Here is a 21,301-nt window from a genome sequence, read left to right on the forward strand (position 1 = left end):
GAGATAGTGGATGAGAAAAGATGATCAGGGGAGGAAGGAGTTGTCTTCAAAATTGACTTTGAAAAGACTTATGACCATGTGAGTTGGGATTTTTTGGATCATGTGTTGGAGAAGAATGGGTTTAGTCCTAGATGGAGGACCTAGATGAGAGGCTGTTTGTCTGCGGTCTCTTATGCAGTTCTAGTGAATGGAAATGCTAAAGGGTGGGTCAAGGCAACTAGAGGATTAAGACAAGGTGACCCTCTATCCCCTTTTCTGTTTACTATTGTCACAGATGTGTTGAGTAGGATGTTGTTGAGAGCAAAGGAAAGAAGTTTGTTGGAGGGTTTCAGGGTAGGTAGGAATAGAACAAGGGTGTCCCATCTGCAATTCGCAGATGATACCATTTTCTTTTCTAATACTTGTGCGGAAGATCTGCAAACTCTCAAGAGTTTATTGTTAGTGTTTGGGCAAATTTCTGGGATTAAGGTCAATCTTGACAAGAGTAATCTTTTTGGCATCAACCTTGATCAGAATCATCTTTCTAGGTTGGCCTTGATGCTTGATTGCAAGGCTTCTGATTGGCCTATACTCTACCCGGGTCTTCCTTTAGGAGGGAATTCAAAGGCTTGTGGCTTTTGAGATCCAGTGATCGAGAGAATCTCGCGAAGATTAGATGGGTGACAAAAGACTTACTTATCTTTTGGAGGTAGGATAACTCTTATCCATTCATGCCTTTCCCACATTCCTAGCTACTTTCTCTCCTTGTTTAAGATTCCCGCTTTAGTGAGTGCAAAAATTGAGAGATTGCAAAGGGATTTCCTATGGTTAGGGGTTGGGGAAGGTAAAAGAGATCATCGCTTTTGAGATCCAATGATCGAGAGAATCTAGCGGAAATTAGATGGGTGACAAAAGACTTACTTATCTTTTGGAGGTAGGATAACTCTTATCCATTCATGCCTTTCCCATATTTTTAGCTACTTTCTCTCCTTGTTTAAGATTCCCGCTTTAGTGATTGCAAAAATTGAGAGATTGCAAAGGGATTTCCTATGGTTAAGGGTTGGGGAAGGTAAAAGAGATCATTTTGTTAGTTGGGATGTAGTGTGTAATCCGAAGGTAAAAGGGGGATTGAGATTTGGGAAGATTTCTCTAAGAAATCTCGCTCTCTTAGAGAAATGGTTGTGGAGGTATCCTAGGGAGAGTTCAACTCTATGGCATCAGGTCATTTTAAGCATTTATGGGACACATTCCAATGGTTGGAATGCCAACACTATAGTCAGATGGTCACATTGTTGTCCTTGGAAGACTATTGCACAAGTCTTTTAAGATTTTTCCAAGTATACTCGGATTGTGGTAGGAGATGGGGAAAGAATTCGCTTTTGGGAAGACTTGTGGTAGGGGGACCAACCTTTGGGGTTCCAATATCTAAGACTATTTAGAGTAGTCATGGATAAAAATATTCCTAAATCTTCAATTCTCGGTTCTGCTCGCCCCTTTTCTTGGAACTTTAATTTTCGTCGTAACCTTTCCGATTCTGAGATAGAAGATTTAGAAAGCCTCATGCGGTCACTTGATTGTTTGCATTTATCCCCATCGGTTTCAGATGCGAGATCTTGGTCTTTATCTTTTTTCAGGGCTATTTACAGTTAAGTCTTTTTTTCTAGCCTTGTCCCACTTTTTCGATTCATCTCCAGTTTTCCCTACTAAGTTTGTATGGAATTCTCAAGTCCCTTTTAAAGTCAAGTCCTTTGTCTGGTTAGTGACACATAAGAAGGTAAATACTAATGACTTGCTACAATTGAAAAGACCCTACAAAGCTCTTAGTCCCGACATTTGTAAGTTGTGTATGAAGCATGGAGAATCAGCAAATCATCTTTTCCTACATTGGTCTTTGACGATGGGGTTGTGGCATAGATTATTTTAGTTAGCCAAGATGGATTGGGTTCCCCCGAGAAGCATCTCCGACATGATGTCTATCAATTATAAAGGTTTTGGATTATCCAAGAGAGGGATAGTTTTGTGGCAAACTGCGTGCATTGCTTTAATTTGGGTTGTGTGGTGGGAAAGAAATGCGAGGATATTTGAGGATAAAACAAGGAATTTAGAGAATCTTTGGGATTCCATTCACTTACTTGCTTCTCTTTGGGCGTTTTGTTCCATAGTTTTTAAGGGCATTCCCCTTAATGTGTTACAACTAGATTGACTAGCAGTGTGTAGCTCCAATGGGATGGTTTAGCCTAGAGAGTTTGTTTGTTTTTACATTGTAGCTTCTTGTTTTTGTATTCTTGTTGTTTAGTTTTTCTTTGGTGGGAGGATTCCTTATCCTTCTCTTGTACTTCTTATTTCTATCAATATATCTCTTTCTCGTTTCCTATAAAAAAAAAATAAAATATATTAAGTGTTTTGTGTAAACATATTGATGTTAGTTTTGACTATCAATGCATTACAAATGTGTGATGTTTATTATCTTTTCAGTTTGCAATTTATAATCCAATTGGATCATGGGCTTTTTTTTTTTTAACATGATCATAGATTCTCATGCATCTGTTTTCTTTCTTTTATTTTTCATGGGCTCTGCTCACTTTCTTTAGTTATTTCATTATGTCAAAAGTCAGAGAGGGTCACTTGATTCTGAAATTCTATTTTGTTTTGATCCATATAAAACCATCAACCAGATACAAACAAAAACTATAAAAGAAAAAAATGAAAGAGATGAAACAAGAAGAGAGGAAATAAGGTGATTTAAAGAGAGACAAGGGTTATAAAAGCCTAAAGCACCACTTTGTGGTTGGAAAAAAGGGTATGTGTGCCTACTTTTATTTAAAATAGAATCTGTCAAAAATTCTAGCCAAAGACAAGTTCCAATCCTGACCTTTAAGTTGTTTTAATCTTTGACATTTGAATATAACTGCCAGATGTGTGGGGTTTTGCTGATTTTGGGCAAAACTATTTGATTGAGGTACTGGGATGTCTTAAGATATGAATTTTCTACTACAAATTCCAGCAATTCAAATGCCTTATTTGGTTCTCGATTCATGAAGTTGCTTTTACACTTACTTTCTTTGCATCATTTGTGGAGACACACATCCTCATAAAATGAAGAAACAACCCTTCATGTCTAAAAACCATGGTGATGAAATTTCAACAAGTCCTTGAACCTATCCTCATATTTATAAAAAGTTTCTTTTTCTTTGAGACAAAAATTAGGAATCTATCTCCTCAACAAAATGGTTTTTAAAGTGGAGAAAAATCTATTTGAAAAGGTTATTTGTATTTCATGCCAAGAATCGATACTCCTAGCTCTCAATGAATTTAACTATTGTTTAGCTCTTCCTTTTAAAGAAAATGAGAACAATTTGAGCTTCAAAATCTATAGGCTACAATTTCATTCTCTGAATGTAGAAAAGACTTCTTCAAATTTCAGTAAATGGTCATAAGGATTTTCACCCTCCATGCCATAAAACTGGGATGGCAACTGGACCATTTAAGGCCTTACATTCACAGCTGGTGCATTGTATGGAAACTCTGTACAGGAAGGAGCACTGACTTTGAGTGGTTGAAAGTAATTTTTAAGTCCCAAAATGCTGATTATTTTGGTTCATGTCTTCATTTATGACACTGCCATGGACACTTCTCTGTTCTTGAGGAATAAGGTTGCATTATCACTCACTTTTTTCCATGTTTTCAAAATTAAGGGCTTTGGTATAGTGGTTCAGGCAGGAGAATGAGCTTGCAGAATTCGATATCTCACTAGTCCACCAGCTGGATCTCATGACCAACCTAACATATAATGCTATTATTGTACTATAACTGTAGAATTCAATAACAAAACTAAAAATAAGCAAATAAAAGAAAACATAGAGATTTAACACAAATAAAATGGAGAATAGGTAAAATTATGCTTACAGTGCCATCCAGCCACTGCAAATACACACCCAAAAAACAATAACCTTCTGATTGAGGCTTAGTCCCTGGCAATGGCGCTGGAAATTGCTTGCTTGCCTGGTTTGTATATTGTTCAGATGTTGAGCACCCTAAGCACAAGGACTTCAAATTTTGTAGTACCCAATGAGTATTGGGTGTCGAATCACAAGGATTAGGGCTAATCTAAAGGACTAAAGAAAAGAATGGGTAAACTAGGATGGGAATGGAGTTGGTAGAGAAAGATGTATCCAAAACAATGGTTGGTAAGATTGTTGAGTTGTGAATTTAACTAAAACCAGTAAATGAAAATACACCAAGAGTTGAGATCCGCTGAGATCTTCCACTCCCTTGCTTCAAAGCTTCCTTCTTCAACCAGATGCTTTTGGTCCAGGGTTCATCACCTAAAATCTACACCATTGAAGACACTTCATCTTCTAGATTGAAATTCATAACATGAATTTACTTAATAAGGAAAAAAAAAAAAGAACAAAAAAGAGAGAAGAAAACAAAGAAACAGACATGTTCCATGCCACTTGCACTTTGGAAGGCATGTTCCGAGTGTTCAGGCCTAATTAAATGTGCCTTGTTTAGTATAGCAAAGTGTTACTCGTGTTCTTGTTTTTTTCTTTTTTTTTTTTTACTCTGTGCTCAAGTGCAACTTTAGAACACCAGCCTTCTTGATTTATTTGTCTTGAGGGCATTGAATGGGTTATATTAGCAGTTTGATAGATGACTTGTTTCACTACCATCTAATATTTTTTTGTCATTTTGGAAGAGCTGCAGATCATTGGTTTAAGGAGGCAAAAGAGAGACATACAACTCTAAATGCAATTATATATGGGAATATAATATATGCTCATTGGTGCGTATTGTCAATTTATTTGGTTAATATTTCTTTACTTGGTCATTATGTCATGCTTATGGGTGATAGGAATTTAATTTTTAGGTTGATCATTTCTTTCTTGGTAACTACATGCATGTGTCTGCATTAATTTATAGATTATTGTAGCAAATAAATTTATGAGGAATTCACTGAAAGTACAAGAAGTTACAGGATTATTTATTGCATTTTTAGTTTTGTGTCTATTGTTTCTGCTCATGTGGTTTGATTAATGTATGCTTATAAATCTCCTTTCATCTTTGTTGATGGAGTGTTTGAGAAAATCCCTCAGACTAAAGAATAAATTCTTTCTTCACACAAAATTTAGGAGAGACATTATGAACCATTCTGACTGCTAGACTGATGCACCTACTTGAGAAAACTGCTTGATTGTCAAGAAGATACAATCCATCTCCTTTAATGATAGACTGCCAATCTTCTGCCACATGATGAAAACTTGGAAAATAGTAAATAGTGTTGATTGGATTCTGGTCTGTATGGTTGTTTTAAGCACGTAATCTGATTTTTGCATTATAGATAATCCTGGTCCTATGAGGATTGGCCATGTCACCAGGGTTTCTGATGGTAACATGTTCAAAGTGTTCTCCAAGTCAGCTGGTTTTGAATGGACCATTGAGGCTGGAGTTATAGCTTTGATGGATGGCTTGGTTGGGGCATCTGCTTTAGTCTCCACCACATGCAATTGGAATGTGATTTGGCTGTGTTTTCTCTTTGATATCTGATGAAAACCGAAAAGCTATTATAGCTACTATCCAAGTAGACTACAACCAAGGCACTCCAAACACCGTCGAAGCCAAGATTTCTTAAGGAAAAATCTAGGAAAAACCCTTTGCATAAGCTGAAACCAGAAAGTTTTGGTTAATCACTTATATTTTTTTTTTTTGGATAATCATCAAAAGTCCTTACAATAAGCAAGTTCTTTCCTTTTATAATGATAAACCTCAACTATTTTCTGAAGGTTTCCAAGATACAATTAGTAGCCTTTAATAACAAAAAATTGACTTTTGACTTCTAATTTAATAACAAACTTTTCCCATGCAAACCTTTGATATTTTCAAACTTGCCATAAATTGTCTATTAATGACTGCATCATTCTCTCCTCCTTGGAAGAAGCTCGTCCTCGAGTTTGGTGTTGTTGGAAACCTCTTTAACACTCTCACCAGTGTACGAATATAAATCTAAAATGTTGAATGTTGAATCTAGTCCTATATGTTTTGGAAGATCTACCACATAAGTATTCTCTCCAATCTTCTTGATGATTTTGTAGGGTCCTATCTTTCTTTTACTTGGCTTGGAATAAAAGTTTGTTGGAAATCTTTCTTTGCATAGGTATACCATCACCATGTTGCCCTCTTGAAAGCTTTGGCTGCACCTCTTCTGATCTGCATATTTCTTATACTTTGCATTCTACTCCTCAATCTTCAATCTGATTTCTTCGTGCAGTTTTTTCATTAGGTCAACCATGTTTCCACCCTTTAAGCTATTTCTTCCCATTTTTGGTAAAGGAGCTAAATCATAAAGATGCATCGACTGCTTCCCATAAACAACTTCAGAAAGACTTTTGCTTGTAGTTCGATTCTTGGAATAGTAATAGGCAAATTCTGCTTGTGCAACCACAGCTTCCCATTGGTTAGGATTTTCTCCAACCAGGCACCTCAATAAATCGCCCAAACTTCTATTGACAACCTTAGTTTGTCCATCTGTTTGAGGGTGATAGGAAGTACTATACTGCAGCCTGGTTCCAAACTTCTTTCATAAAGTGCTCCAAAAATGAGGGAGAAACTTGGATTTTCGAGATGAGATGATTGATTTTGGAACTCCATGCAATTGCACAACCTCTCTAAAATAGAGATTTGCTATATTTGATGCATCCATAGTCTTCTTGCAACAAATGAAATGAGCCATTTTGAAAATCTGTCAACCACTACAAAGATGGAACCCATTCCTTATTGACTTCTAGGTAATCCCACCACAAAGTCCATACTTACATCTTCCCATGGAGTTGTAGGAATTGGTAGTGGAGTAGACAGACTTGTATTTTGAACTTTTCCTTTTGATTCTTGGCATGTTTGACACCTTTTAACAAATTTGTAAACATCCTTCCTCATTTTTGGCCAAAAGAACTCCTGTTCAACCATACCATATGTTTTATCTTGCCTAAAATGTCCTCCTAAGCCTCCACCATGCATGTCTTGAATGCTCTTTTCCCTCAAAGACCAATTTGGAACACAAAGTTGATTCCCTTTGAATAGGAAGCCATCATGCAACAAATACTTTCCTGGTTGCCCATTAATACAATCCTTCCAAATTGAACCAAAGAAAGGGTCACCAGGATAAAGATCTTTAAAGGAATCGAAACCCTTAATAGTAGTAGTCATACTAGTCAACAACAAACTTTTTCAAGTAATTGCACCTGCCACTTTGTTACTTGCTCCAAACTTGTGCTTTATCACAAATGTGAATCGTTGCAAGTAAGAAACCCGATGGGCATGCTTGGTTAACTTTTGCTAGCTCTTGAGAGGCTTTAATGCTCCCAATGCTTAAGAGCCTGAATGATGGCATAAATTTTTTTATCATAAGTGTTGTATCTCCTTCTTGTGTCATTTAATTTTTCGCTGTAAAATGACACATGCCTGCCTTCTTGACTCAAAACAGCTCCAATCCCAATTCTAGAAGCATCACACTTTACTTCAAAGACCCTTTTAAAATCTAGCAGCACTAGTATCGGGGCTGAGCTGAGCATCTCTTTAATCATTTGAAAACTTTCTTCAGCTTGTTCTGACCATTGAAACCTCCCTTTCTTCATGCAATCAATTAGAGGACCAATTATGGTGCTGAAATTCTTGATGAAGCGTCTATAAAATGAGGCTAGACCATGAAAACTACGCACTTCTCCCACTGTTTTTGGTATTAGTCAGCTTCTAATTGCTTCAACCTTGATTCAAAAAAGTATAGCATTATTGTTCCAGAGGGAAAGGGTCAGTCCTTTGGTTGGAATTCCTTGGCTGAGAGGCTGAGAGATCTTGGTGTGACCCCCTTAGGTGGCTTGCAGGGTCCTAAAGGACCAGAGGACTTGTTAAGGATGAAAGGGGGCTCGAAGGTCCAATGGAGGGAGAAAGGGGTGGAGTTGAAAACATATGCTGATGCTGTAAGGAAAAGCCCGAGAAGGGTAGGCCAGTCAGTTTGGATAGAGGTGGGGGAAGGAGAAGTGCGTGGAAGAATATAACAAATGAGTCAGTGTCTGGTAGGTTGGTGGGGACCTAATTCAGCTCCTTGCCCAGAGGTGGAGTACGTTAGAAGTTGGGCACTGAAGCATTGGGCTTTGAAGGGGAATCTGAGGGTGGCCACGCTAGGCAGAGGATTATTGCTATTTGACTTCGAGTTGCCAGACGAGGCTGAGCGTGTTTTAGCCAAAGGTCTGAGAAACTTCAAGGAGAATGTTATAGTCTTGGAGAGATGGAACCCTGAGGTGGGGTGTCTTTGTAAGGAGCCCATGGCAAAAGAAGTATGGGTAAGGGTGATTGGACTCCCCCTTCATTTAAGAAGCTCGGAGGTGTTTAAAAGAATTGGAGATGAATGTGGAGGATTCATAGCTGCGGATAAATCACCTTTGCATGAGATGCAATGGGCTCGGTTACTGGTGAGGTGTGTGGACAGGGAGCTGCCCAGCATTGCCCATATTGTTGTGGGGTCGGGTTGTTATTCCCTTCAACTTTGGTGGGAGTCTTCCCCCTGGTTCACGTAGGTGGTGCCGACGGGATGTTTCAATGGGGAAGGTAGCTCAAGGGAAGGAGAAGAGGCTGGTGGAACAGTTCGTGATCTCAGCAGTGGAAGTCAAAGGGAGAAGGTGGAGCAGTTGAGGTTGCAGCAGGGGGAGAGTGCCGTGTTAGCCTGTGGAGGCGATTCTACCCCCTGTCCCGCTGTGATCTATGAGGCAGGGGATGCAGTGGAGGGTAGAGTAGGGTCAGCTAATGGATGGGTTAGAGAGGGAGATGGGATTTTTTTGAATAAGTTGGAAAGCCCAGCTCTTGGGCCAAGTATCGGGCCAAAAGGGCCAGCTCATGGGGTGTCTCTGGGCCTGTCTCAATTAAGTGGGTTAAGGCAGGGGCCTTTTAAAGTAACCCAGGAGGAATTGGGCTGTGACTTAAGGCCCAATGTCACTTACGGGGAGAAGGGAGAGGGTTTTGGGCCTGTATGGCCTGTTGCAGCGGAAGGAGGAGATTTAAATGGGGAAGGCATCTCGAGTCCTCGAGCTAGGGCACAATCGCCAGAAGTGGAGAAAGGCTCAGGAGATGCTGATCTTCTTGTCCGTGGGGAAGCGCCTTCGGCCTCTCGTCCTACGGCTCAGACGTTTAGCTTGGGGAGTCAAGCTTTTATAGTGGAGGACCCCATCGTCGACAATCTGAGTGCTGTGTCGCCGTTGGAAGCCTCTGCGGTGCCGAAAAGTGGGTCGTTGACTGATGCAGTGCTGCATGATGAAGCTTCCAGGTATGTCGGACTACCTTCGCCTTCTATGGGAGGTCGGGAAACTTCTCCTTCTTCTCTTTTTTCTGGGATCGATCGGGTGGGGACGAAGGAGGGGGTTTCGTCTGGCTTGATTTCTGAGATTGAGGGAGAGGAGCAGCTCCCTCTTAGCATTATTCTGGCAAATAGCAGCAATGGGGAGATGGGCCCAGAGGTGGAGAGATCCTCGGGTGGTGAAGGAAGGGGGGATGAGTTTGAGATATTATTACAAGACTTGGAAGGAAGAGGATGTCGATGGGATGATAGTCGCCTGGCGAGATTTAGCAAGTTCCTGGGTTTTTCGACGGAAGGATTTGAAGGAGAAATTCTGAACTTGCTTCTAAGGAACAAGAGAAGAAGGGAGCAGAATATTAAGAAAGATATTTCAGGGTCCACTAAGTTTGATCGTGAATTGAAGAAATTAGAGTGGTCCATCAATTACAAAGGGGCGAGGAAGGAGAAATCTCTGGTTAGAGATGGTGGGGACAGAATCTCGAACCCTAGATGAAGATAAAGATCATATCTTGGAACATAAGAGGGGCCAATGATAGGGATAAAAGGAAAGTTATTAAGGCTTTGATCAGGTTGCAAAAAGCGGATTTGGTGTGTCTACAGGAGACCAAAATTCAAGATATATCCAGAGGGATTGTTCACAGTCTTGGAGTGGGAAGATTCTTAGGTTGGGGTGCTATGAGTGCAAGGGGGGCAGCCGGTGGGGTTGTAGTGTTTTGGGATAAAAGGGTTCTGGAGTTAATGGGCATGGAGGTGGGTCTTTTCTCAGTTTCCTGTCGCTTTAAAAATTGTGAAGATGGCTTCTTGTGGACCTTCACGGGAGTATATGGTCCTACTATGAAACGGCATAGAGAGATGTTTTGGGAAGAGCTAGGAGCCATTCAAGGGCTGTGGTCTGACCCTTGGTGTATTGGCGGGGACTTTAACGTGGTCAGATTTCCTAGCGAGCGCAGTAGAGAAGGAAGACTGACTGGTTCTATGAGAAGATTTTCGGAGGTGATTGAGGAGTTGGCTTTAAAAGATTTGCCTCTCCATGGGGGGTTGTTCACGTGGAGTGGAGGGCTGAATGGTCTTTCAAGGTCCAGATTGGACCGTTTTCTGATTTCGGAGGATTGGGAGAATCATTTCAGTGGGGCGATTCAGTGTTCCCTCCCAAGACCGGTATCTGATCACTTCCCAATTCTGTTAGATGGGGGTGGGACGAGGAGAGGTTCAATTCCATTTCGGTTCGAGAATATGTGGTTGAAGGAGGAGGGGTTCACAGAGCTGTTAAAGGGCTGGTGGCAAGGATTTAATTATAGTGGGTCCTATAGTTTCATCTTGACAGAAAAATTGAAGGCCCTGAAAATTAAACTGAAGGAATGGAACTCGGAAGTCTTTGGTAAAGTGGGGGTGAATAAAGGGTTGGCTCTGGATAAAGTATCCTACTGGGATAATTAGGAGCAACTTAGAGCTTTAAATGAGCAGAAGCTAGAGGCGAGAAAGGAGGCTAGGGAGGAGTTTAAGAAATGGGCTCTAATGGAGGAGACTTGATGGAGACAAAAATCGAGAGCAATTTGGTTGAAGGAAGGTGATAAGAACACGGGATTTTTCCACAAGATGACAAATTCGAACAGAAGGAGGAATTGTTTGAAAAAAATTAAAGTCAATGGCACCTGGCTTTCAGAAGATCATGACATTCAAAGGGGAGTGGTGAGGGCCTTTAAGGACCTTTTATCAGATCCAGGAGGATGGCGTCCTTGCTGCAACAATATTGAGTTTGACAGCATTGGGGATGAAGAGGCAGCCAGGCTGGAGGAGAGTTTTTCTGGGGATGAGGTGTTCTTGGCCCTTTCAGATCTGAATGGGGACAAGGCCCCTGGTCCGGACGGGTTCTCCCTTGCATTTTGGCAATTCTGTTGGGATTTTGTCAAAGATGAGGTCTTGGGTTTCTTCAAGGATTTTTATGAGAGGGGAAAATTCGTAAGAAGCCTGAACTCCACCTTCTTAGTTTTAATCCCAAAGAAGTGCGGGGCTGAAGACTTGAGTGATTTCAGACCCATTAGTTTGGTGGGGGGTCTCTACAAGCTGCTTGCTAAGGTCTTAGCCAATAGATTGAAAAAGGTAGTGGGAAAAGTGGTGTCCTCAACCCAAAATGCCTTTGTTGAAGGTAGGCAAATTCTTGATGCTGCGTTAGTTGCTAATGAGGTCATAGACTCCGTGCTGAAAAGAAAGGAAAGTGGGGTCTTGTGTAAATTGGACTTAGAGAAGGCCTATGATCGAATAAATTGGGATTTTCTGCTATCAGTGATGCAAAGAATGGGTTTTGGGGAGAAATGGATTGGGTGGATTAGATGGTGCATATCCACCGCCTCGTTTTCGGTTTTGGTCAATGGTTCTCCTACCGGTTTTTTCCGGAGCTCCAGGGGGTTAAGGCAAGGAGACCCCCTCTCTCCTTACCTTTTTGTCTTAGGAATGGAGGCCTTAAGTAGTCTCATTAACAGAGCAGTGAGAGGGGGTTTTCTTTCAGGCTGCAGGATAGGGGGAAGGGAAGGTGGCGGGATCCAAGTTACGCACCTGCTGTTTGCCGATGATACTTTGGTCTTCTGTGATGACTCTCAAGAGCAATTGGCCTTTCTAAGTTGGTTATTAATGTGGTTTGAAGCCACTTCTGGACTGCGCATTAACTTGAACAAAAGTGAGATTTTGCCGGTGGGTAGTGTAGAGAATGCTGAGTTACTGGTAGCTGAGCTTGGTTGCAAAGTGGGATCTCTCCCTTCCACCTATTTGGGGCTCCCTTTGGGAGCTTCGCATAAGTCTGTGAAGGTTTGGGACGGAGTGGAAGAGCGGATGAGGAAGAAACTTGCCTTGTGGAAGAGGCAATTCATTTCTAAGGGAGGAAGAATCACTCTCATCCGGAGTACTTTGGCAAACATGCCAACGTATCTTATGTCATTATTGCGCATGCCAAGAGTGGTTAAATTAAGACTTGAGAAAATACAAAGGGACTTTCTTTGGGGAGGGGGAGCATTGGAGAAGAGGCCCCATCTTGTTAAGTGGGCTGTTGTCTGTACTCACAAAAAGATGGGTGGATTGGGGATTAGAAATCTCTCCATTCTTAATAGAGCCCTCTTGTGCAAGTGGAGTTGGCGTTTTGCGGTTGAAAGAGACTCATATTGGAAGCTTATTATTAGTATGAAGTATGGGGTTGAAAGAGGAGGGTGGAGCACTTGCGGGGCTAGGGAGGGCCACGGGGTTGGGCTTTGGAAGGAAATCAGCAAGGAAGGGTTGCTACTGCTCAATAATGCATCTTTCTCGGTGGGGGATGGTAAAAGGGTGAGGTTTTGGAAAGACATTTGGTGCGGGAACACCCCCCTTTGTGAGGCTTTTCCTTCCTTGTTTGATTTAGCGGGTTCTAAAGATGCGTGGGTTGCGGACTATTGGGACCCAATGGGGGAAGAGGGAGGGTGGACTCCACTTTTCCTTAGACCTTTCAATGATTGGGAAGTGGAGGAGGTGGAGAGACTCCTATCGTCCATTCAAGATAAGAGGTTGGATGCTGATGGGGAGGATAGGATGCTGTGGAAAGGGACGAAAAATGAGATTTTCACTGTAAAATCTCTCTACAAGTCTCTTGATCATAGCTGTGCAGTCTCGTTTCCGGGCAATATTATTTGGAGTCTGTATGTTCCTTCAAATGTGAGTTTTTTTGCTTGGGAAGCTTCTTGGGAGAAGGTTCTTACTCAAGATCAACTCAAGAGGAGGGGTTGGATTCTAGCCAATAGATGTTGCTTGTGTTGCGCTGAAGAGGAAACAATAAATCATATCCTTGTTCATTGTTCTAAGACGAAGATTTTGTGGGATCTTGTGTTTTCTCTTTTTGGGGTCAATTGGGTGTTGCCGTTTTCAGTGAAAGACACTCTTTTAAGTTGGTATGTCTCTTTTAAGGACAAGAATCATAGAAAGGTTTGGCGGACAGCTCCTCTCTGTTTATTTTGGACAGTTTGGAGGGAAAGAAATAGGATAGTCTTTGATAACGAGGCTTTGTTGACTCAAAGATTGAAAAACTCTTTTGTTTGTAATCTCTTATCCTGGGCTAATTCTTCTATAGTTGTAGGCCCTTTATCTTTGTTTAACTTTGTGGATTGGTTGGGTTCTTGTTGAGAGCCGGTGAGTGTTTGTGTTTTTGTTGCTTGTTTTAGGTGTCTCTTGTATACTCCCTGTATGCTCTGGGTTGCCTTTCAAGCTCCCTTTCTCTAATATATCTTTGTGCTTTTGCCTATCAAAAAAAAAAAATCATCAACTTTTATCCCTTTAGCACTAACTATACATCCCAAAAACAACAAAGAATCAGTGAAAAATCTGCACTTCTTCTTATTGGCATGAAGCTTTTCTCTTTTGAGAAGTTCTTATACTTCGTTTAGGTGTTGCAAATGAGACTCCTGGGTGGGCTACAAATAAGTATCTCATCAAAAAACACCACCACAAACTTTCCAATGAATGGCTTCAGAATTTAATTCATCAAACACATAAATATACTGGGTGCATTTGACAAACCAAAAGGCATCACAGTCTATTCATAAAGCCTATGCTTAGTTTTGAAAGCTGTTTTCCACTCATCACCTTCCCGGATCCTAATTTGGTGATAGCCACTTTTAAGATCAATTTTGGAAAATATCTTTGCTTCATGCAACATATCCAGAATATCATCTAGTCCTGGGATCGGGTATTGATATTTTATCGTTATCCGATTTATTGCCCGACTATTGATCACATTCTCCAGGTACCATCTTTCTTTGGAGTTAATAGCGCTGGAACTGCACATGGACTCATTGATTCCCTTATGTATCCCTTCGCAGCAACTCTTCCACTTGTCTTTGAAGTTCTTCATGTTCTTTTGGAGGCATTCTGTAATGTGGTAGGTTTGGTAGGCTAGCTCCTGGTACTAGATCAATATGCTGCTGGATGCTTCTTTTTAGACGCAATCCACTTGGTGGCTCTATAGGAAATACCTCTAAAATTTTTTCCAGCAATGACTTTGCTTCATTAGAAACATCTTGCTGGTCTTCTGAGACTTTCTTTTGCCAACATAAAAAAGGCAACTCCATTAGCTTCAAACTCGTTTAAAAATCATTGAATAGTTACACAAAATTGTTCTTGTTCAACCTTAAACTTAACAAACTCTTCTTCTTTCATTGGGGCAAGTACTACCTTAAGCCCATTTTTGTAGAAAACATAAACATTCTTCTCTCCATGGTAGACAGTTTTATTGTCAAATTGCTATGGCCTTCCAAGTAACAAATGGCAGACTTCCATTTCCACCGCATCACATAGAAACCTATTTGAATACTTTTTCCCAATTGAGAAGGGAACAAGACAGTACTGCACTACTTCTACTTCACCTCCATTCTTGAACCAAGCAATTCAATATGGCTTTGGGTGTGGTAGCACTTCCAAGTTGAACTTCATCACCATTTCTTTAGAAACAAGATTTTCACAATTTCACCCTTCAATAATAACATTGCAAAGCCTCCCATGTGAAGAATATCTAGTTTTGAAAATATTGTTTCTCCACCAATCGCTTTTTGATACTTTTGGAGTTAACATGGAACATCCATCTTATCACTAAATTTGGTAGATCATGGTCTTCATACGTGACTTAATCTTCTGTGAATTCCAGCAGCCCTCCATAGGGTGGTAATTTATGCAATTTTTGTTGTGAGCTCATGCAAGAGAAAGCTTCAACTTGGCTGGGATCCCTAGAAATCTTAGATCAGCCACATTTTTCACATTTCTATGAAATTGTTTAAAGCTTTTGGGAACAGGCACTAGATGTGCAGAAATTTGATTTGAAGATATCAGAAAGGATACTAGACTTCATTGATATAGACATTAGTGCCATATGACTAATAATTGGAAGGACTAGTTAAACCTGCTTTGCTTTTGTTCTTGATTGATCCCAGTGATTCCTTTTTACTTGTTAGATGCTTATGGTTAAAAGACAGAATATGAAATGAAAGAGGGCAGGAGAAGAAGAAAAAGTTTCAAGGGAATATCAAGAGAGATTAGGGTATATCATCAACCTATTTTGTGGAATGGAAATTTTGGTAGTTTCCTTACAACTAGCTGATGATGACCAGGTTGGGGATGATTTCTTATTCCAATCATGAATAAAGATACCAAGATCATCAGATCATTCAAGATGTTCATTTTGCATTTTTCTTTTTTGGTGGTTCTATTGTATGAGATCTATTTAAGATGATAATTTACCGTCATTTGGTATCTACTATGTGAAAATAAAAATAAAGAAAAAAAGCAAAAAACTAAGTGTTTGTTTGGATAGACTTTCTATGTTCTGTTTAAAATCAGAAACTTCTGTATAAAGTGGAACATCTTGTACAAAAAAAAAAAAATAGATTTACCTTATATCTTTAAAAATCACTTCTAGAAATTTTAAACTTTGAGATATTAAAATTTTTTTGATGCCTCAATTTTTTTTTGAACAGTTTCTAAAACTATTACTTTTTCAATGTAATTCTCTAAGATTTTTTGCATCTCGTATAAAAGGTACTACCATTTTTAGATTTTAAAAACAGAAAACAGGAAGTTAATTAAAACAGACACTAAAATATTTATTTTTACTTTTGATCTGGCGTGAGTGTTAAAATTATGTTATTCATTTAAATAATTGTTTTTATTTATTTTATGAAAAGTTTTATTTAGTGTTCTTCTTAGTCCATATAAGAATTAGAGAAGCAAAGCATGCAGTCTAGAGGATAATAGATAAAGGATGTTTTCATATTTATACTTTAGGCCCAATTTGTATGTCTAGTCACATGCTAATGTATGGAGTTCCCAATTCCTAGCCAACACCTAGAAGCCGAGCCTTTGTTTTGGTGGTGCATTTTTTGGTGTTTTTATGGAGAAAATTTTCCATATTGGTAAAATATGTCATCTAGAATTGCTTGCCTAAATCCTAATTAACAATTTTATTTTTTTTTAAATTTCTAATATAAATTAAATTGTTTGCTGAGGTTTATTTTCCTTCTACCTCTTCTTTTTGTTTCCTTTTTATTATTGGTTTCTTCATTATATTCTTTTGCCATTTTTATTTTTATTTATTTATTTACTATTTTCTTAAAATGATCTATGTGAAATGAAATGTGCATGAGTGGACTTTTTTTTCTCAACTTTATGCTGTTTCTTCTTGGTAATGCAGCCAGGCCTGTAATATGACTCAAGCTGAAGCCTTGGTGAGAGAGATGGAAGAAGAAGGCATTGATGCTCCAATTGACATATATCATACCATGATGGATGGCTACACAATTATTGGAAATGAAGAGAAATGTCTAATTGTGTTTGACAGACTTAAGGTAAAAGCTTAATTGATGGAGTTTTTATTGTGTGAGCTTGCCTACAAATTCTACTTTTCTTTTTTCATAAATTTGAGAGAAGTTGAGTAGACAATCCTTTTGGCCACCATGGACTTTCAATATATTTTCATTAGTAGTATTTGTTGAGAGAGAGAGAGAGAAAGGAGAAAAACCTTATTTTCATTCATCTAATCTCTACTTACAATTGAGAGATATATATATACAAGGCTAGGAGTCCTAACTACCATACATGTGACCTATATTAACAAGGAAAGATAGTATACTATACATACATTATATTCAACACTCCCCCTCAAGCTGGAGCATATACGTCATATGCACCAAGCTTGTTACAAATATATTTAATCCTAGGACCTCTGAGAGATTTAGTGAAGATGTCTGCTAGTTGATCATTTGAATTGACAAAACTTGTAGCAACACATCCTGATGCGATCTTCTCTCTAATGAAATGACAGTCAACTTCAATATGCTTGGTCCTTTCATGGAAGACTGGATTGGATGCAATATGTAATGCGGCCTGGTTATCACAGATGAGTTTCATCTGTTCATCCTTTCCAAATCGCAACTCCTGAAGAAGATGTCTCAACCATATGAGTTCACATGTTGCCAAAGCCATAGCTCGATACTCGGCTTCAGCGCTAGATCTGGCCACTACATCTTGTTTCTTACTCTTCCAAGATATTAGATTACCTCCAATAAAAACACAGTACCCTGAAGTGGAACGTCTATCTGTGGGTGACCCAGCCCAATCTGCATCTGTGTAACCAACAACTTGAGTATGACCTCTGTTCTCGTACAATACACCTTGGCCTGGTGTACTTTTGATATATCGAAGAATACGGATTACGGCATCCCAATGGCTATCACATGGTGACTGTAGGAATTGACTAACAACACTCACAGGAAAAGAAATGTCTGGACGAGTAATGGTGAGATAGTTCAATTTACCTACGAGCCGTCGATATCTCCCAGGGTCTCCTAAAGGCTCCCCCTGTCCTGGTACAAGTTTGACATTCGGATCCATAGGTGTGTCTACCGGTTTACAGTCTAACATACCGGTTTCTTCCAGGATGTCTAAAGCATACTTCCTTTGAGAAAGGACTACACCAGAACTGGATTGAGCTATCTCAATTCCCAAGAAATACTTGAGTTTTCCCAAGTCTTTGGTCTGAAAGTGGGTAAAAAGATGTTGCTTTAGTTTCTGTATACCATCCTGATCACTGCCTGTAATGACGATGTCGTCCACATAAACAACCAGATAAATACACTGCCCCAAGGAGTTATGATGATAAAAAACTGAATGGTCTGCTGTACTGCGAAGCATGCCAAACTCTTGAACAACAGAACTAAAACGGCTAAACCATGCTCGAGGAGATTGTTTCAAGCCATATAGAGAACGGCGTAACCTGCACACTAAACCAGACTCCCCCTGAGCAACAAAACCAGGAGGTTGCTCCATATAAACTTCCTCGACAAGATCACCATGAAGGAAGACATTTTTAATATCCAGCTGATAAAGAGGCCAAGAGCACATAGCAGCCATGGAGAGAAGCAAGCGGACAGAAGCAATCTTGGCAACAGGGGAGAATGTGTCACCATAATCAGAACCATAAACTTGAGTATAGCCTTTAGCAACTAAGCGGGCCTTAAGGCGATCAACCTGACCATCAGGACCAACCTTAACTGCATAGACCCAACGACAACCAACTGTAGATTTACCAGGGGGTAAAACAACAAGATCCCAAGTGCCATTAGAGTGCAGAGCAGCCATTTCATCCACCATTGCCTGTCGCCAGCCTGAATGGGAAAGAGCTTCATGGGTGCTCTTGGGAAGAGAAACAGAGGATATAGCAGAAACAAAAGCAGAATAGGGTGAAGATAATCGATGATAACTCAAAAAATTGTAAATAGGATGAGGGTTACGAGTAGAGCGAGTACCTTTCCGAACAGCAATGGGTAAGTCATGAGGAGAAGGCAGAGCCGGGGCAGGTGAAGCCGAAGGGATAGGAAGTGAGCCAGCAGGTGCCTCAGGAAAAGGGAGAGGAGCAACGACACGCGGGCGACGATGATAAACCTGAAGTGGTCGAGGGGGCATAGCTTCAGGTGGGGAGACAATGGGAATGGGCAAGACTTCAGAAACGGGAAGAGACTCAGAAGTGGTGGAAAAGAATGGTGAGTCCTCAAAGAAGGTGACATCAGCAGAGATAAAGTACCGATGAGTCTCAAGGGAATAACAACGATAACCCTTCTGAAGTCTGGAATATCCTAAGAAGAGGCACTTCATGGCTTTGGCGGAAAGCTTGTCCTGTCCAGGAGTGAGAATATGAACAAAGCAAGTACAACCAAAGACACGAGGAGGAAGGAAATAAAGTGGTTGGTCAGGGAAAAGAAGGGAGTGAGGAATCTGATCGTGTAAGACAGAGGAGGGCATACGATTAATCAGATAACAAGCGGTAAGAATAGCGTCCCCCCAAAAACGAAAAGGAACGTGACTATGGAGGAGGAGAGTACGAACTGTCTCAACAAGATGTCGATTCTTGCGTTCAGCTACCCCATTTTGTTGAGGAGTATGAGCACAAGAAGACTGATGAAGAATTCCATGATGAGACATAAACGAAGTAAATTGGGCTGAAAAATATTCCCTGGCATTGTCACTGCGTAACACACGAATAGAAATATTGAACTGGGTTTGGATTTCAGTATAAAATTTCTGGAAAATAGAGAATAACTCAGCTCGATTTTTCATTAAAAATAACCAAGTACATCGAGAATAGTCATCAATGAAAGTGACAAAATACTGAAATCCTAAAGTAGACGCAGTCCGACAAGGACCCCAAACATCAGTGTGGACAAGCTCAAAAGGAGACTTTGCCCGATTATTCAAACGCTTTGGGAACGAGACACGAGTATGTTTCCCAAGCTGACATGACTCACACGGAAGCGACGACAAAGTGGAAAAACGAGGAACCATCTTCTGGAACTTGGAGAGACTAGGGTGGCCCAGACGATTGTGAATGAGGAGAGGAGCATCAGTGGAAATGCAAACTGCAGGAGATGAATCTGAGGTGAGGTGATAGAGGCCTTGAGACTCACGTCCTATGCCAATCGTCTTCCCCGTACTCCGGTCCTGCAAGGTCACAAATTTATCAGAAAAGGTAATAGAGCAATTAAGAGTACGAGTGATTTTGCTGATGGAAATAAGATTAAAAGGACATTCAGGAGTATAAAGGACAGAAGTAAGAGGTAGAGAAGGCAGAGGAAGGGCCAAACCAATACCTTTAGCCACAGTTTGAGAACCATTAGCTAAGGTAACAGTAGGTAAATCAGAGGTAGTAGTAATAGAGGAGAAAAGATCCTTATTACCAGATAGGTGATTAGATGCTCCAGAATCTAGAATCCAGGGTCCAAGAGACGATGTGTGGGTAAGGCAAGCAGAGGCATTACCAGGCTGGGCAACAGAGGCAATAGAAGCCTGAGATGTCTGAGATGCAGAGGAGCTTGGAGGCTGAGGCAGCGGAGAATCAGAGGACTGGGCCATATAGGCAGTGCGAGGAGGTCTTCCATGTAACTGATAGCAACGATCACGAGTGTGGCCAAGTTTATTGCAATAGGTGCAATGAGGACGTTGGCCTCTACCTCGGGTACCACTGCGTCCTCCTCGAGAGGTAGTGTGAGAAACTAACACAGAAGAATCTGAAGCGCTAGCAGATGGCAAAGTCTGTGTGGACGAGAGACGGAGGAGGCGAGCAAACACGTCATCCAAGGACGGAACTGATGAACTACCAAGAATCTGATCACGAATAGGCTCAAGATCCGGACGGAGGCCAATAAGAGTAAGGACCATGAAGAACTTGTCAAGCTGCGTTTGTTGAGCCCCAACATCAGGAGTAAGAGGCATCACAGTCAAGAACTGCTCCTTAAGAGAGGCAATCTGACCAATATAAGTAGATAGATCCAAGTCCTGTTGGCTGAGATGGACAATAGCAGAAGCCACCTTATAGAGACGCTGGATATCATTCGTGTATAATCCTTTGGCCTGAGTCCAAAATTTAAAACAAGTTTTATAGGCCTGAAGATGAAGAAGAATCCGGGGATCAACCGATTGCCATAATACACTACATAACTGGGCATCTATCTTCCTCCACTGTACGCGGTCAACCTCAGGGATATCTGCCTCCTGGGTAACCAAGTGATCTTCATATCCTTGACCCATAAACCAAAGTTCAACAGAGGCAGACCAGGAGAGATAATTCTCACTGCCAATCAATTTCTCTGAGGTAATCAGAGGAGATCCAGAGAGAACAGAGGTAAAGATCTGATTTTTGGTGGTCATATTCACGTATTTGGATCGAAGAGAGCCCTAAGATGGGTGCAGATTTCAGCGGAGAGAGACAAACAGTGAGACCACGGCTGTGAGAGGTGCAATCAACGGAGAAAAAGGTCGTGACGTGCCTGGAGAGGAAGAGAAGCAGTACCCAAGCCTCGGAGATGGAGAGGAAGCCCTGTCAGATGTGGTCGGAATGGCAAGAAAGCCAAAAACAGAACAAAAGGTGGAGATGCAGGGCTCGGGGGGGGGGGGCTGCCGGAGGGCTAGAAGGCCAAGACGCCG

General features: G+C 40.8%; 1 protein-coding gene across 1 annotated transcript in view; it reads left to right on the forward strand.

Annotated features, from left to right (window-relative positions):
• Nucleotides 1–21,301, forward strand: part of LOC100261662 (pentatricopeptide repeat-containing protein At5g04810, chloroplastic) — a 63,163-nt gene that overhangs the window by 17,946 nt on the left and 23,916 nt on the right. Inside the window, exons 4-5 of the mRNA XM_002269158.4 lie at nucleotides 4,679–4,765; nucleotides 16,518–16,671. Of these exons, the coding sequence (XP_002269194.2) occupies nucleotides 4,679–4,765; nucleotides 16,518–16,671 (241 nt within the window). The remainder of the gene's footprint in view (nucleotides 1–4,678; nucleotides 4,766–16,517; nucleotides 16,672–21,301) is intronic.

The sequence above is a fragment of the Vitis vinifera genome, chromosome 13 (genome assembly GCF_030704535.1).
Source record: "Vitis vinifera cultivar Pinot Noir 40024 chromosome 13, ASM3070453v1".
NCBI lineage: Eukaryota > Viridiplantae > Streptophyta > Magnoliopsida > Vitales > Vitaceae > Vitis > Vitis vinifera.